Here is a 14,312-nt window from a genome sequence, read left to right as displayed (position 1 = left end):
AACCAGCCTTCAGAGTGGGGACTTCGGCCCCGGGTGTCCCACACCTGCATCTGCTCTCCCATGCTGTTTGTCCCAGGAAGTGTGGCTTCTTTCCCTCCAGACATTCTGAGCCCAGGGAGGAGCAGAAACCTTTGTGGCTTGGCACTGACCCTCACTGCTTGGTCATGACCCAGAAGAGAAGCAGGTTAAACCAGTAAGAGCTGAGGGAGATGATGGGTGGAGAGGTGAGGCAGGCAGTAAGCTGTGCTGTGGGACGCTCTTGTTCTGTGTCATCTTGGGGTCCTGATGACTTGTGCATGGTTTGGTTTCCTTCTAACACACTGGTCAATACCTCTCACCCATGAAAGCACCACTGTCCCCAAAGCCCTCCAAAAGGATAACCAAGGGATGAGGAGGAGCAGGAGGAAAGCAACATTAACACTGTGAACCATATTTGAGGGATTCCTCGTTCAGTCTGTGAGCTATGGAGAGCTTGTTTCATTCCATTTAATCTGCATGGTTTTCTGCCAATCAATTGGCCACTTTATTTTCCAAAAGGGGAGGGAGAACTGAATTTTCATGTAACTGCTATCAGTTATTAGGTAAAAAAGACTGAAGAGATTTTGAATGGGTCTGCCTGAATACAGACACAGGGCGTCCTGCCTGGAGAATCCTGCTGGGTTTCCCCCTGACAACCCAACAGTACATTGCACTTCCCTGTATTCCAGGAAGAGACTCCTTGCTTATTGTGTTCTTCCTGGGGTCTCTGATAGCCCATGGGGCAGAGTAGTGGTTGGCTCCTGCTGCATCAAGAGGGATAGTTCATCATAGGCAAGGATCACAGAAAAGGTAGACACATCACAGTTCAGCACAGATTACCTCTTGCCCCCATCCAGGATATTGACACCTGTCAGCACCCCCCTGCATTCTTAGAATCTACAAAGCCAGTTTCCAAAGGACACTGGCATTCCTGTCTTGGTTTTATTTCTACACAAGAAATAAAGTTTTTAAGTTCCTCATGTGCCCCTGTCATTGAGACCTCTGGTTATCTGCTTAAAACCTTCTGATACTTGGAAAACAATGAAAAGTTTAGGTTTCAGACACAGACACTTACAATTTAATCCCCCACACTGGTTATATCCGTATAACACAGGCAGGTTACTGGTACCTAAGAGACTCAACGTCCTCATCCGAGTTTATTTCTAGTTGATACAAAAGCACTGAGTACAGATTAAATACATATGGATGCTCCTATGTGACTAACACGTGATGAGCTTATGAAATAAGTGTGAAAGGCGATTTAGGTATTATTATAAGGGTGATGATAATCTTTGTACAATTCAGCTAAAATATCATGTTACTTGAAGTTATTCTTTTCCTGTTTCTACAATGGGGCAAATGATTCTGTCCTTGTATAAATAATGTGCTGTGTATTTGGAAAGAAATCTAATATTGGTTCATTTACGATTCCTCACTTTCTGTACCTTATTTGATACAAAGGAGGCATCAAATATAAAAGAAATCTGCTTAAAACAGAGAAGAGCTATTTTTTGGTTTGCAGAACCTGGTATGGCCAATACACTTAGTGTTTTTCTTTCTATACTTTTATCTTTTAGGAAAGTCACGAAGAACAGGACACAAAAAATACTACCTCCTAATTGTGTCTATATAATAGACACATGAATTTTAAATTTTAATTTCACAGGATTTACACTGTTCTGTTATTCAAAGATAATAGCACAGGTATTTATGGATATTAAAGATAAAAGAGAGATAAAGTGGGAAATAATCCTCCTGCTCGAGCTCATTTGCATTTTGATTGCATCATTTTAGGGTTTACTGGCTTTTGAAAATTGTTTACATCAATAAACTCATTATTTCTATAAAGAATGAATTCTTCAAAAAGTGACTTAAGGACCAAACGTTTATTAGAATCCAAACTTGCCTTACATACTTTCTATGTGAAATTGTGGGTGTGAATGATGCTGATGCTGCTTTCCTTAATTAGTGTGCACCCAGAGGTGGAAGGGGGTTGTCCACACATTCTGCATATGGGTTAATGAGGCAGGACTGTACTGTTGATTTCCGGAGTCCCATCTCAGGGGACTGTGTCCTCTACAGAAGCCAAATGGAAATATTATTCCCTATACAAGATGAGATTTCTTCAATAATCCTACAAGAACATTTACCACATATGGATCAGTGGTATTTTTGGCAGTATAATGAACAGATGTAGATCTTTTGAATATAAATGATATTTATTATCATACCAAATATAGGTGACTGATAGTAAAAGGGAACATGTATCAATTATTGAAATTCAAATAACTATCTCACACAGTATATATTATCTAGAAATTTTCATTTGTGTAATACAGAGAGAGAAACAGGATTTTGAAAGTATTGGTTAATAATAAACTCGGAAAACAAATGATGTTCCTCGCTGGGGGTATGTTCTGCATCCTCTGAATCATTTGACATAGCTGCAAGTACTTCACAGAGACTTAAGTCCAAAACTTTACAAATTAGTTATTTGAGGACCAGTAAGTATGTTGTGAGCTAGATTAGCTATACATGCTTTTTTGATAAACCTTAAAGAAAGCTGATCATAAGTACACAGATGAATCCGGACATCTCTTATTGACACACAAAATTCACCCACAAAATCGTGACAGCATTTTTTAGGGTAAATAGATGTGCAGAAAGGAATTATTCAGAGATGCCAAGAATTCAGATTTCATAGTTTAGAAATGAAATTCCGTAGACTGGGGCTGTGGCTCAGTGGTAGAACGCTTGCCTAGCACGCATGAGGCACTGGGTTCCATCCCCAGTACCACATTAAAAAAAATTAGATAAACAAAATAGAGGTATTGTGTCCACCTACAACTAAAAAAATTTAAAAATGAAATTCCTCTAAATTATTAGGTTCTAAAGCACATTTTGTCTCCAGTTTGTTTTTAACATGAGCAGTAGGTATTATTGCCAGTAATAGCAGATAAGGTTAAGGGGGTCGTCAGTGCTGATGGTTCTCAATCCTGGTGTAGGAAAGACCATGAGGAATTTCATATGAACATACTTTAGCTATGTTGGTTTTTGTCCAATGTGTGGTGTCTTGATATTTTAAAATGTTCACATATATTTGAGTAAATATATGTGATAGATAAGTCACATATACTGATAAAATTATGATATACATATTGATAAATGAGTCTAAAAGCCACTAGTTGAATTAAAAAAAAACTTACAATAACACTATAAGCTACTTATAATATCACTTATAATTACTGTCTCAATTTCAGACATGGATAAATGGCACAGATGTTTACAAGGTAAACATCTAAATGTTTTCTTTTGCCTTTTTTCGGGGGGAATTATATCATAGTGTGACCTCACAAAATAATAACCACAAAATGGCCTTTACGTAGCTGAAGTCAGATATAGCATCCAAGTTCCAGGAAGTATTTATGTGAAGTTCTATTAAGTAGCGTAAGAAGGGTGGGGATTTGCTGGTTCTAAAATCCTGAACAACATACAGAAGGGTTTATGATTAAAAAAGTGAAAATTATTCCAAAGCCAGTAGAAAATAAGAAATGAAAAAAGGTGGGAGGCAAGGAAACTTCTTCTCCCGAGATGTTTTACTGAGATTATGTGAGACAGTTACATAATAAAATATAAAATTTCAAAAGTTTTTAAACATTTCATTATTATCTCATCATTGACACATTGACAGGTACAGTCCAAAAAATAACACATTTATGGTTAGTGATAACTGTGGTTATGTGCCTCAAATGTAAATATGTTAATCACAATTTGAAGTTCACAAACAGAGCAGTTCTATACTACATGATTTTTAAAACACAAACAAAAATTGAGTGAGAAATTTTTCCACAAAGGAGGCGAATCAGAAAAAAACAGGAAGCTGAAAAACTTCTGGAAGATGAGTGTCACATAACGTTCTCTGACATGAACTATTATGTCAAATAATGCAGTCCTAATCTTACACAATGTTTGAGAATTCTAAGTCAAAATAACATGTACCACCATTAATATGGTAACAGATGATTGGGTACTTTTTCTTAACCTCTTTTCTGTTTCAAAAGGTGTCCAAACAAAACAGAACAAGAAAATATAACACGTGTCTCAGAATTCCATCTCCTGAGCCTCTCAGAGGACCCAGACCTGCAGCCCCTCCTCTTTGGACTGTTCCTGTCCATGTACCTGGTCACAGTGCTTGGGAACCTGCTCATCATCCTGGCTGTCAGCTCTGACTCCCACCTCCACACCCCCATGTACTTCTTCCTCTCCAACCTGTCCTTGGATGACACTGGATTCATCTCCACCACCGTCCCAAAGATGATTGTGGACATCAAACTCACAGCAGAGTCATCTCGAATGTGGGCTGCCTGATGCAGATGTCCCTTTTTATCGTTTTTGGATGTATGGATGAAATGCTTCTGACTGTGATGGCCTATGACGGGTTTGTGGCCATCTGTCACCCTCTGCATTACTCAGTCATCATGAATCCTTGCCTCTGTGGCTTCTTAATTTTGATGTCTTTTGGTTTTAGCCTTTTGGAATCCCAGTTGTACAATTTGATTGCCTTACAGTTTACTTACTTCAAGGACACAGGCATTGCTAATTTCTTCTGTGACCCTTCTCAGATCCTTAGTCTTTCCTGTTCTGATACACTTACCAAAGATATAGTCATGTATTTTGTTGGCCTTGTCTATGGTTTTCTTCCTTTCTCGGGGACATTTTTCTCTTACTATAAAATTGTGTCTTCTATTCTGCGAATCCCATCATTAAGCAGGAAGTACAAAAACTTCTCCACCTGTGGCTCCCACCTCTCAGTGGTTTGCTTATTTTATGGAACAGGCCTTGGAGTGTACCTGTCTTCAGATCAGTCATCTGTTCACCAGGAAGGGTACAGTGTCCTTAGTGATGTACACTGTGGTCACCCTCATGCTGAACCCCTTCATTTACAGCCTGAATAACAAGGACATTAAAAGTGCCCTGTGGAGGCTGCACAGGAGAGCAGTGTGATCCCAGGTCCTGTGGCGTCCATTTGGAATGAATTCTAGAAACTCAGCAAAACTAAACATCTAGATATTAAAATTGCTTCCTTTATCACATTATTTTTGTAGTTTGATGAATTTATTTCCTGATCATACTTCATAGTGGAATGGTGGTTTGTAGAGGCAGGAGGAGGAAGAATTGGAAGTTTCTTAAATGGGTATAAAGTTTGGAGTGGAGAAATAGATCTGGAGATGGATGATGGTGATGATGAAGCTGTGCACTTGATCACAGCTACATGGCTGCATTATGTCATTTGTATTTTGACAATATTACTTATGAATCAGAAAAAAATAGTGAATTTTTAGGGAACAAACAAAATAGAGAAATAAACAGTACATACAGGCTTTCTCTTCTGTAAGAGGAGTTGTAAAACTATTGGGGACATTCACTTTCTCCTCTGCTTCCTCCTCTAACATGAGGATATCCTTCGTGATTGGGATATTGTATAAATTTGGCTAAGTATGAGCTCTGTGCTTGTACCTCCAAAGTCATGTGACAGTAAAGAAGACTGTGACTCCTAAAGGCCAAGGGGCATGATGGATGGAGAAAGGCCTGCCAATCATTCTTTCCCTTCATGAGAACTGGTATGAAGGTTTGGGTGTCAAGATGAGAGGATATCAATATTAAAAGTTCAGCTATGGACTTTATGGGAACTTTATGTTTCTGGTTATGACAGGGGAGCCAAAACATGCCTTCCTGGTTTGGGCAGATGCAGGGCCTCATGACAGGAGAACCCCCTGCATCACTGCCTGCTTGGCTACGCAGCCAGAGTTTCCCTGGCCTGTCTCTCCAGGAGGAGAGCCTTCCCCACTGTGCTATTCCTTTGTGCAGTTACTGGGACACCACAAGGGAGAGACGTGGTTGAAACTTCCTGGGTCAGTACAGGAGGACACCTATGGATGACAGGTAACTTCACAGAAAGAGAAGATGAACAATGAGCAGCCCTGATCTTTCTTTCCCGTACTTCAGGGCATCCTTCAGCTGTCCACATCGCCCTCTGATCTTACATCAGCCTATTCAATCTCAAAAGAAGACATTAATGTTGATATTTTATACATTCCTACTCAGAACTGGCCAGAATTTTGAATGTTTCTCAAATATACCTGTGGTTTAGAAATTTGGACCTCTGTTTAAAATTTTACTACGTTATGAAACAATGAAAATTTAGGTGCATCCGACATTGAGTCTGACAATTTAATTTTGAGTGACACTGGCTACATTTCTCATTTCATTAACACGGGCAGGTCATCAGTATCTCTGCCACTGAGAAATGTCACCTGAGTGGAATTATAATTGATATAGCTGAATTAAGATTAAATGCATGTGTGTTTTCTGTGTGATTATTAACTGACATATGTATGAAATTGGGGCAAAATGTGATTCAGCTTTTATAAATATTCCTTCCTCCTTATGTTTTCCTTTGCATTTATTATTATTTACTTTTTTGATGATTGCAATTCTATCAAGGGTTAGGTGAAATTTCAGTGTAGTTTTTATTTGAATTTCCTGGATTTCTAAGCATCATGAATATTTTTCCATATATTTGTTGGCCATTTGCATTTTTTCTTTTAATGGAAGTCTGTTTAGTTCATTAGACCACTTATAGATTGGGAATTTTGGTGTGAAGTTTTTTGAGTTGTGTACATAAGTTATGTGATCTGGAAAATACGGCAGTATTGCAAAAGGACTTTTATGATAATAAGCTCAAAAAATTGCCTATTGCTCATTTGGAAAAATAAAAACAGTGGACAAAAAAAATTAATTGACTGTCCTTCAGGTAATGCCATTTGAAGTAGCCATACATACTCCACCAAGAGACAAAGCCACATGTATATGTGTAGTAGTACATTTCAGAGGCAATAGGTATTGTGCCATAGACTGCATAGATGAGTTTTGGCATTTTTCAGGTAACTTTTAAGAATCCAATTTCTGGATCAATAAATCCATACTGATACAGAAACATTAAATAGGAAAATACACCTGTCAATTTTTTGATATTAGTTGTCTTTGAGGGACAGGAATGTATCAGAATGGATTCGTGCAGAAACAATCAGAACTCAAATTTCATAGATAATAAATCAAATATCTGCAAAATATCAGACATAAAACACCTCACTAATGTTTGTGTATTAATATAAGGGATGAATATTATTTATAGTAATAAAAGGTAACACTAATGAGTTATTTTCTAAATGCCAGAACATATTCAAAGGAGAACAACACAGAAAAAAAATTAGAAGCAGAATCTAAGAAGGCAGAGTTTGTCAAAGTGAGAATCATTGTGGTGGGTGGACTACAGCTATGAATACTCCACTTGGGAACATATGAATTCAGTTTGAATGTGTACACCATGCTGGGTGCTATTTGTTGGTTTCATTTTTCCAACCCTCTTTTCTGTTTCAAAAGTTGTCCAAGTTATAAAGAATCACAAAATCTAACACACACCTCAGAATTCCATCTCCTGGGTCAGTAAGAGGACCCAAACCTGCAGTCCAACCCCTTTGTACCTTTCTGTTCTGTCCCTGTACCTGGCCACAGAGATAGGGAACCTGCTCATCATTCTGTGTCTGCTGAACTCCAACACCAATCCCCATAAGTTTCTTCCTCTCCAATCTGCCCTAGATTGACATCTGTCATGTCTCCTCCACAGTCCTAGAGATGATTGTGGACATACAAACTCACAGAAGAATCATTTTCTAACTGGGATGCCTGACAGACGCCCTTTGTTTTTGTTTTTGGACATATGAATGGTATGCTTCTGACTGTGATGGTTCATGACTGGTCACCCCCTGCCTTAGTCAGTCATCATGATCCTTCAACTCTACATCTTTTTGGTTTCATGAACTTTATGATCAGTCTGTGGACTCCAAGATGCATGATTTAATTGTTTTGCAATTTACACACTTCTAGGATATGCAGTTTTCTAATTTCTTTTATGAACCCTCTCAACTCCTGAATCTTGTTAGGTCTTATTTTCTAAAAATATATAAAAATGTATTTTGCTGATTCCATTTCAGATTTTCTCCCTCTCTTGAAGCCAATTTTGTCTTACTCTAAAATTGTTTTCCCATGCTGAGAATCCCATCATCAGGTTGTAAGTATAAATATTTCTCCCCACAAGGATCTCTGAAATCCCATTGGCCTGTGTATTAAACACTGCTCAAAATGGTCAATTTTTGTTATGTGTAGTTTACCACAGTTGAAATTAAAAAGAGATGGATCTTTAAAAAATAAATAAATAAATGAATTGAAAAGAACACACAAGCTTCCTCCTGAGAAGAAGATAGCCCTAAACCTTTGTGGACGTTCTTTTAGATTTCTACTTCCTCCACTAACATTAGGAAGTCCTCAGAGGTTTGGATGACTTGGACCAATTTGGCTAATTATGAGCTCTGGGCTGGGAGCCTCCAAGGTCATATAATAATCAATCACCATCCAGCCTTCCTTCAATGCTCCAATCTAGCTGGCACCTACCTGCGTTGGCCCCTCCCGTGCTCTTCTGCCCCACAAGGCTCCTGTTCACCTTACTCCTATCAACCCTGAGTGCAGAGCCTGAGACCTCACTGAGCACTGGGCAGGGGAGGGGCATTGGATCCTCCGCTCTTAGTCATGACCCAGGAAGGAGGCAGCTCTTCCCAGTAAGTGCTGAGGGAGGGGAGGGATGGCGGAAGGACAGATGGCAGCACTGTTCCTCATCAGCAGATGCACAGGACAGCCCATGTGGATCCTAGGGGTGGACAAAGATAGGCTGAATACCAGCTGCTGTGACTGAAGTGTAGGTACCTGGTGGTGGTGGAGGTACCAAGTGATTTGTTCAAAAGTTTCATTTCCTCCTACACTGTTTCTACTTGACCACAGCATCTTATCCATGTTGGTAGGAGACAGGTTCCTGTGAGCTGTTCAATAATCAGTCAAAAGGTCTGTGAGGGAGATGAGGATGAGAAGAACAGTAGCCATCAATCACGAACCAATACTGAGGGCCTCCTAAATGGGAGGTGCTCATCTGTATGTTTTATGTGGCCTCTTTAATTTAATGTTCATAATCTTCCCTAGTTATGTGTCCCCACAATATTATTGTTTTATTTTTATGTAACTTGTACCAAGTTGCTGGTAGAAAAAGTGCAGATGTAATTGGATTGAGCTGTGTGATTACAGACTCAGGGCACACTGCCCTAAGAATCCAGGAGGTTCCCCTTTTCTTCTTCATCATTTTTTTCTTTTTTTGGTACTGGGGAGTGAATCCAGGGACACTTAACCCCTGAGTCACATCCCCAGCCCTTTTTTGTATTATATTTAGAGTCAGGGTCTCACTGAGTTACTTAGGGCCTCACTAAGTTGCTGAGGCTGGCTTTGAATTTGGGATCCTCCTGCCTCAGCCTCCCAAGCCATTGGGATTACAGGTGTGTGCCACTGCGCCCCACCAGCCATTCCACCATGTCACTCCAGGAAAATACACCTGGTTCACTGTGCTCTTATGTTTGGGAATCACACAGGGGAGCAGTTGGTGGAACCCCTTGAGTGATTACAGGAAGGACAGCTGAGATCACAGGTAAAGATCACGGGAAGAGAAGTCACACCATCTCCAGAACAGACCCCTGCCTTCCCCCGCTGCAGAATATCCACGCAGCTGTTCACTCACTCTTAAGAGGAGAGCTGCAGTCTGCTGTGGATTTAGTCCTTTTTAGAAAACCAATCAGAGGTAAAGTATGCTTCAGATGTACCTGAGTTTACCTGGTGTAAAGGATGAACCTCTACTTAAAACCTCCAGATGACTGGGAAGCCATTTAGTGCATCAGATTCAGAGACAATCTGTCTGTTCCCTTGTGATGCCTGTGACATGGGGCCGATTGTTAACTTCTATGATACGGCATTATCATTTTAGTTGATTTATTGTTGATAAAACTGGATTGCATAAGGAAGAACAGATGTAGAGGCTCCACATTTAACATGATGTGCATATCAAATGAGAGAGAAATAAAATTTAGATAATATTATTCTTAATGATAAGATTAGCCTTCATTACATTTGACTAAAAGATAGTATAAAGTTACTATTTCTTATTTCCATAGCAGGATACAGTATTTTTGTCCTTATGTAAGTAGATGCTAGATTTATGGAAAGGAATACACAACCTTCTTTTATCTGGAAAACCCCATTTCCTGTTACTGGCCTGCCCCACAAGAAGAATAGAAAATAAAAATCTGTGTAAACACTGAATAGATCTTGTTTGGTTTACAAAAAAATGACCTTCACCAGCATGTGCATGACACTCCTGGTCCTTTTCTATTTGCAGCGTCCTCCCTTTCTGAAATGTCCCAATAATGAGAGTAAAGCAATAATAGCTTTTTTTTTCTTTGTCTATGATGGGCACATAGTCTGTAAAATTTTGCTTAATTTACCTACAGCATTCATTGAATCAAAGACCACGGCAGACGTTTTCATAGGAATAAACAGGCACAAAGAGAAGGGGGCAGGGGACCTTCTGGGTTGGGCTGACCCATTTTGGGGTTTCACATCATTCCACTGACCTTTGATAACTGTTTTTGTAAAAAACTTGATATTTCCATAATGATAGAATTCTTTATTTGATAAAATGAGTAATGACCAAATGTTTACTAATTTCATTTAGGTAGTACCCATGTTGGGGAGATGGGTAATTTTCTCCTGGTTTCCTTCCATTAAGCATTGTGAGTGCAGAGACAGAGAGATTAAAAGTGCAAATGGTTACACACATCAAACAAATGGTAATGTTGTCAGAAAATTATACCCACTGAATTTATGGTAGCCATTTCTTTATGGGCATAGGTGTGCAAGAAAATGAAATCATGCAGAGATTAAACAACAACATCAACAACACAGGTGTTAATTCAAATCTCTGTAAAATATTAGTCCTGAAGCACACGTTACTAAATGTGCATTTTTTCATATATATGTACAGTGGTATTCTTGACAGTAGTAATAGATATTATCAACAGGGCACTTTCTAAATATCAGCAAATATTCTAAGAGAGTATTTCTCAACCCAAGCATAATAAAGGACTATCTAGAGCTTCACAAGATGATACTCTGATTAAATTGATTTCAGTCTAGCGTCTGAGTTTATAATATTTTAAAATATGAAAACCACTATTCTATGTAATTTAAAAATATTTTAAAATATCTTCTTAAAATAACACCATAAGCTAGGTGATTATTTCTTCTAGTTTAGACATGAGCAAATGCCTCAGATATGTTCACATTACTTCCTGTACTTTCATCTGTTGCATTTTTCCCCAATTGCATCACCATGTGACCTGACAGAATAATAAATACTAGTTGACCTCAAGTAGTAAGAAAATTACAATCTATGTATCAGAAAGTATTGATGTGGAAATCTATCAAATGGTATCAAAAGGATGAGACTCAAAATTCGATTCTGGATTTTCCCTGCTGCAGAGCCAAGTCTTCAACCAGACATGACAGGGTCTATTTATTTATTTATCTGTCTATTTCAGGGGTAGCGGGGAGTGGGTTCATTTTATTTATTTCTCAGTAACAGGGGTCATGGTGGGAAAGAACAAAAGGGGTACTGGGAATCAAACCCCTTTAGGGAGAGGCTCAAGCTTCCCAGAATTTTGTCCCACCCACTTCCTGCACTTGGGCTTGGGGTGGGGAGTAGGAAGAGAGGTGGGGCGTGGCTGATAAAGCAAACAGGCAGACAAAGGCCCTGATAGGTGGTAGGTTACATCTTGGGCCTGTGGCTTGGCCCTGGGTAAGGCCAGGGGCTCCTTGTCATCCCGAACTGACCTCAGTCCTTTCCTCTCCTTTTTTGGCTTTGGCCTTGACTTTGGTCTTGGGAGTACAGGACTTGGTCACCTGGATGGTCTCCTGGCCCTGGGCATCGAACGGGCCTTCTTCAAGGTGCCTTGATGGGCTTTGGTGCCCATGTCCCTACCACCCTTTCCCCGGCCCTACCCACCCCACCCCAGCTCTCAAACTTGCATTTGCTGTTGGCTCCAAACTCCTTCCACTTGCAAGTCCCCCTGCACTGGATACGCTGGGTCTGGGCCCCTCAGGAACCCTCGAGGAAACCGACGCTGCTGTCCTTACTGCTGGGGGTGCAGGGTCCTCAGGTGCACTCTGTGCACTTGGTCCCTGGGACGCCCTTCTTCACTTTTTTTTTTTTTCCATCACGGTTTAGCTCCCTCCTGCCTTCAGGCCCCGCAGCTCTGGTTATGTTTTGTCCACAACAGGATTTATGATCAGAAAAATAATTCAACAATATTTCCTGCCCACTTTAGAATACAAAATTGGGAAAAAAGCCAAGGACTGCTTTCATCACTAGATATTTAACTAAGATGGCATGGATTTGATACAAGTAAACCCACATAAAATGAGAAAATTCAATGGCTCAACCTAACTTTAAGTTACCATTTAATCACTAACAAGTGAAATGTAATTTCATTAATGTCACATTTGTGGTTGGTGACAACTTTGGTTATGTGCATTAAACTTAAACACATTTGTCAAAACTTGAGTCCACCATAGGTAAGGATACAAATTGTATATAAATACGTGTTGAAATAATATAAAGAAAATTTTCATTCACAAAGATGGAAACCAGAAATTACATGAAGTAGAAAAACTTCTGGAAATATTTGGCACAATGTTTTCTGATGTAAGCTATCGATTTTCACTTAGTGCTCAGATAATATGTTCCTGAATCTTCCACAGTGTTTTGAATTTTCTAAACCCAAGTAATTTATAACATTGTCTTAGTACTTGAAGCCTGTTTATTGGTTTCTTTTTTCCAACCCTATATTTTTCTTCAAAAGATGTTCCAGCTATAGAGAACCACAGAATCTAACACTTGCCTCAGACTTCCATCTCATGAGCCTCTCAGAAGACCCAGAAATTCAGACCATCCTCTTTGGACTACTCCTTATAATGTACCTGGTTGCAGTGCTTGGGAACCTGCTCATCATCCTGGCTGTCGGCTCTGACTCCCACCTCCACACCCCCATGTACTTCTTCCTCTCCAACCTGTCCTTGGCTGACGTTGGTTTCATCTCCACCACGGTCCCAAAGATGCTCATGAACATCCAAACTCACAGCAGAGTCGTTTCCTATGTGGGCTGCCTGACACAGATGTCTTTTTTTCTCATTTTTGGATGTATGGATGACATGCTTCTGACTGTGATGGCCTATGACCGGTTTGTGGCCATCTGTCACCCCCTGCAATACTCGGTCATCATGAATCCTCGCTTCTGTGGCTTCTTAGTTTTGGTGTCTTTTGGTTTTAGCCTTTTGGAATCCCAGTTGCACAATTTGATTGCCATATACTTCACCTTCTCCAAGAATGTGGAAATTGCTAATTTCTTCTGTGAACCATCTCAGGTCCTTAATCTTGCCTGTTTTGATACACTTACAAAAAATGCAGTCACATATTTTGTTGGTGCCATCTATGGCTTTCTTCCTCTCTTAGGGATCTTTTTCTCTTACTATAAAATTGTTTCCTCCATTCTGAGGATCCCATTCTCAGGTGGGAGCTACAAAGCCTTCTCCACCTGTGGGTCTCACCTGGCAGTTGTTGGCTTGTTTTATGGAATGGCCATTGGAGTGTACCTTGCTTCAGCTGTATCCAGCTCTCCTAGAAAGATGGCTGGGTTCTCACTGATGTATGCTGTGGTCATCCCCTTGCTGAATCCCTTCATTTATTTATTTTTATTTATTTATTTTTTTATTGGTTGTTCAAAACATTATAAAGCTCTTGACATATCATATTTCATACATTAGATTCAAGTTGGTTATGAACTCCCAATTTTACCCCAAATACAGATTGCAGAATCACATCGGTTATACTTCCACATTTTTACATAATGCCCTATTAGTAACTGTTGTATTCTGCTACCTTTCCTATCCTCTACTATCCCCTCTCCCTCCCCTCCCATCTTCTCTCTCTACCCCATCCACTGTAATTCATTTCTCTCCTTGTTTATTTTCCCATTCCCCTCACAACCTCTTATATGTAATTTTGTATAACAATGAGGGTCTCCCTCCATTACCATGCAATTTCCCTTTTCTCTCCCTTTCCATCCCACCTCATGTATCTGTTTAATGTTAATCTTTTCTTCCTGCTCTTCCTCCCTGCTCTGTTCTTAGTTGCTCTCAGAACAGGGACATTAAAAGTTCCCTGAGGCGGTTACAGAGCAGAGCAATGTAGTCTCTTTATCTTTTCTATCCTTTTATTGCTTCAGTTCAAAACATCAAAATCCTCT

At 39.7% G+C, this 14,312-nt stretch overlaps 1 protein-coding gene and 1 pseudogene across 1 annotated transcript; both read left to right on the top strand.

Moving 5' to 3' along the window:
* Positions 1 to 4,086: 4,086 nt before the first annotated feature.
* Positions 4,087 to 5,022, top strand: LOC124092624 (olfactory receptor 7E178-like; annotated as a pseudogene).
* Positions 5,023 to 12,927: 7,905 nt separating this feature from the next.
* Positions 12,928 to 13,746, top strand: LOC124092625 (olfactory receptor 7E24-like; the record flags this gene model as incomplete). Its single annotated transcript, XM_046444464.1, has 1 exon — positions 12,928 to 13,746. A coding segment is annotated over exon 1 (765 nt), but the record flags the coding sequence as incomplete, so codon positions are not given.
* Positions 13,747 to 14,312: the final 566 nt, after the last annotated feature.

This window comes from Marmota monax, unplaced genomic scaffold (genome assembly GCF_021218885.2).
Source record: "Marmota monax isolate L192 unplaced genomic scaffold, Marmota_monax_Labrador192_F-V1.1 WCK01_AAM20220418_F8-fsc00102, whole genome shotgun sequence".
Classification (NCBI taxonomy): domain Eukaryota; kingdom Metazoa; phylum Chordata; class Mammalia; order Rodentia; family Sciuridae; genus Marmota; species Marmota monax.
Note: the sequence above shows the minus strand (reverse complement) of the source record. Positions and strands in the feature narration are given on the sequence as shown.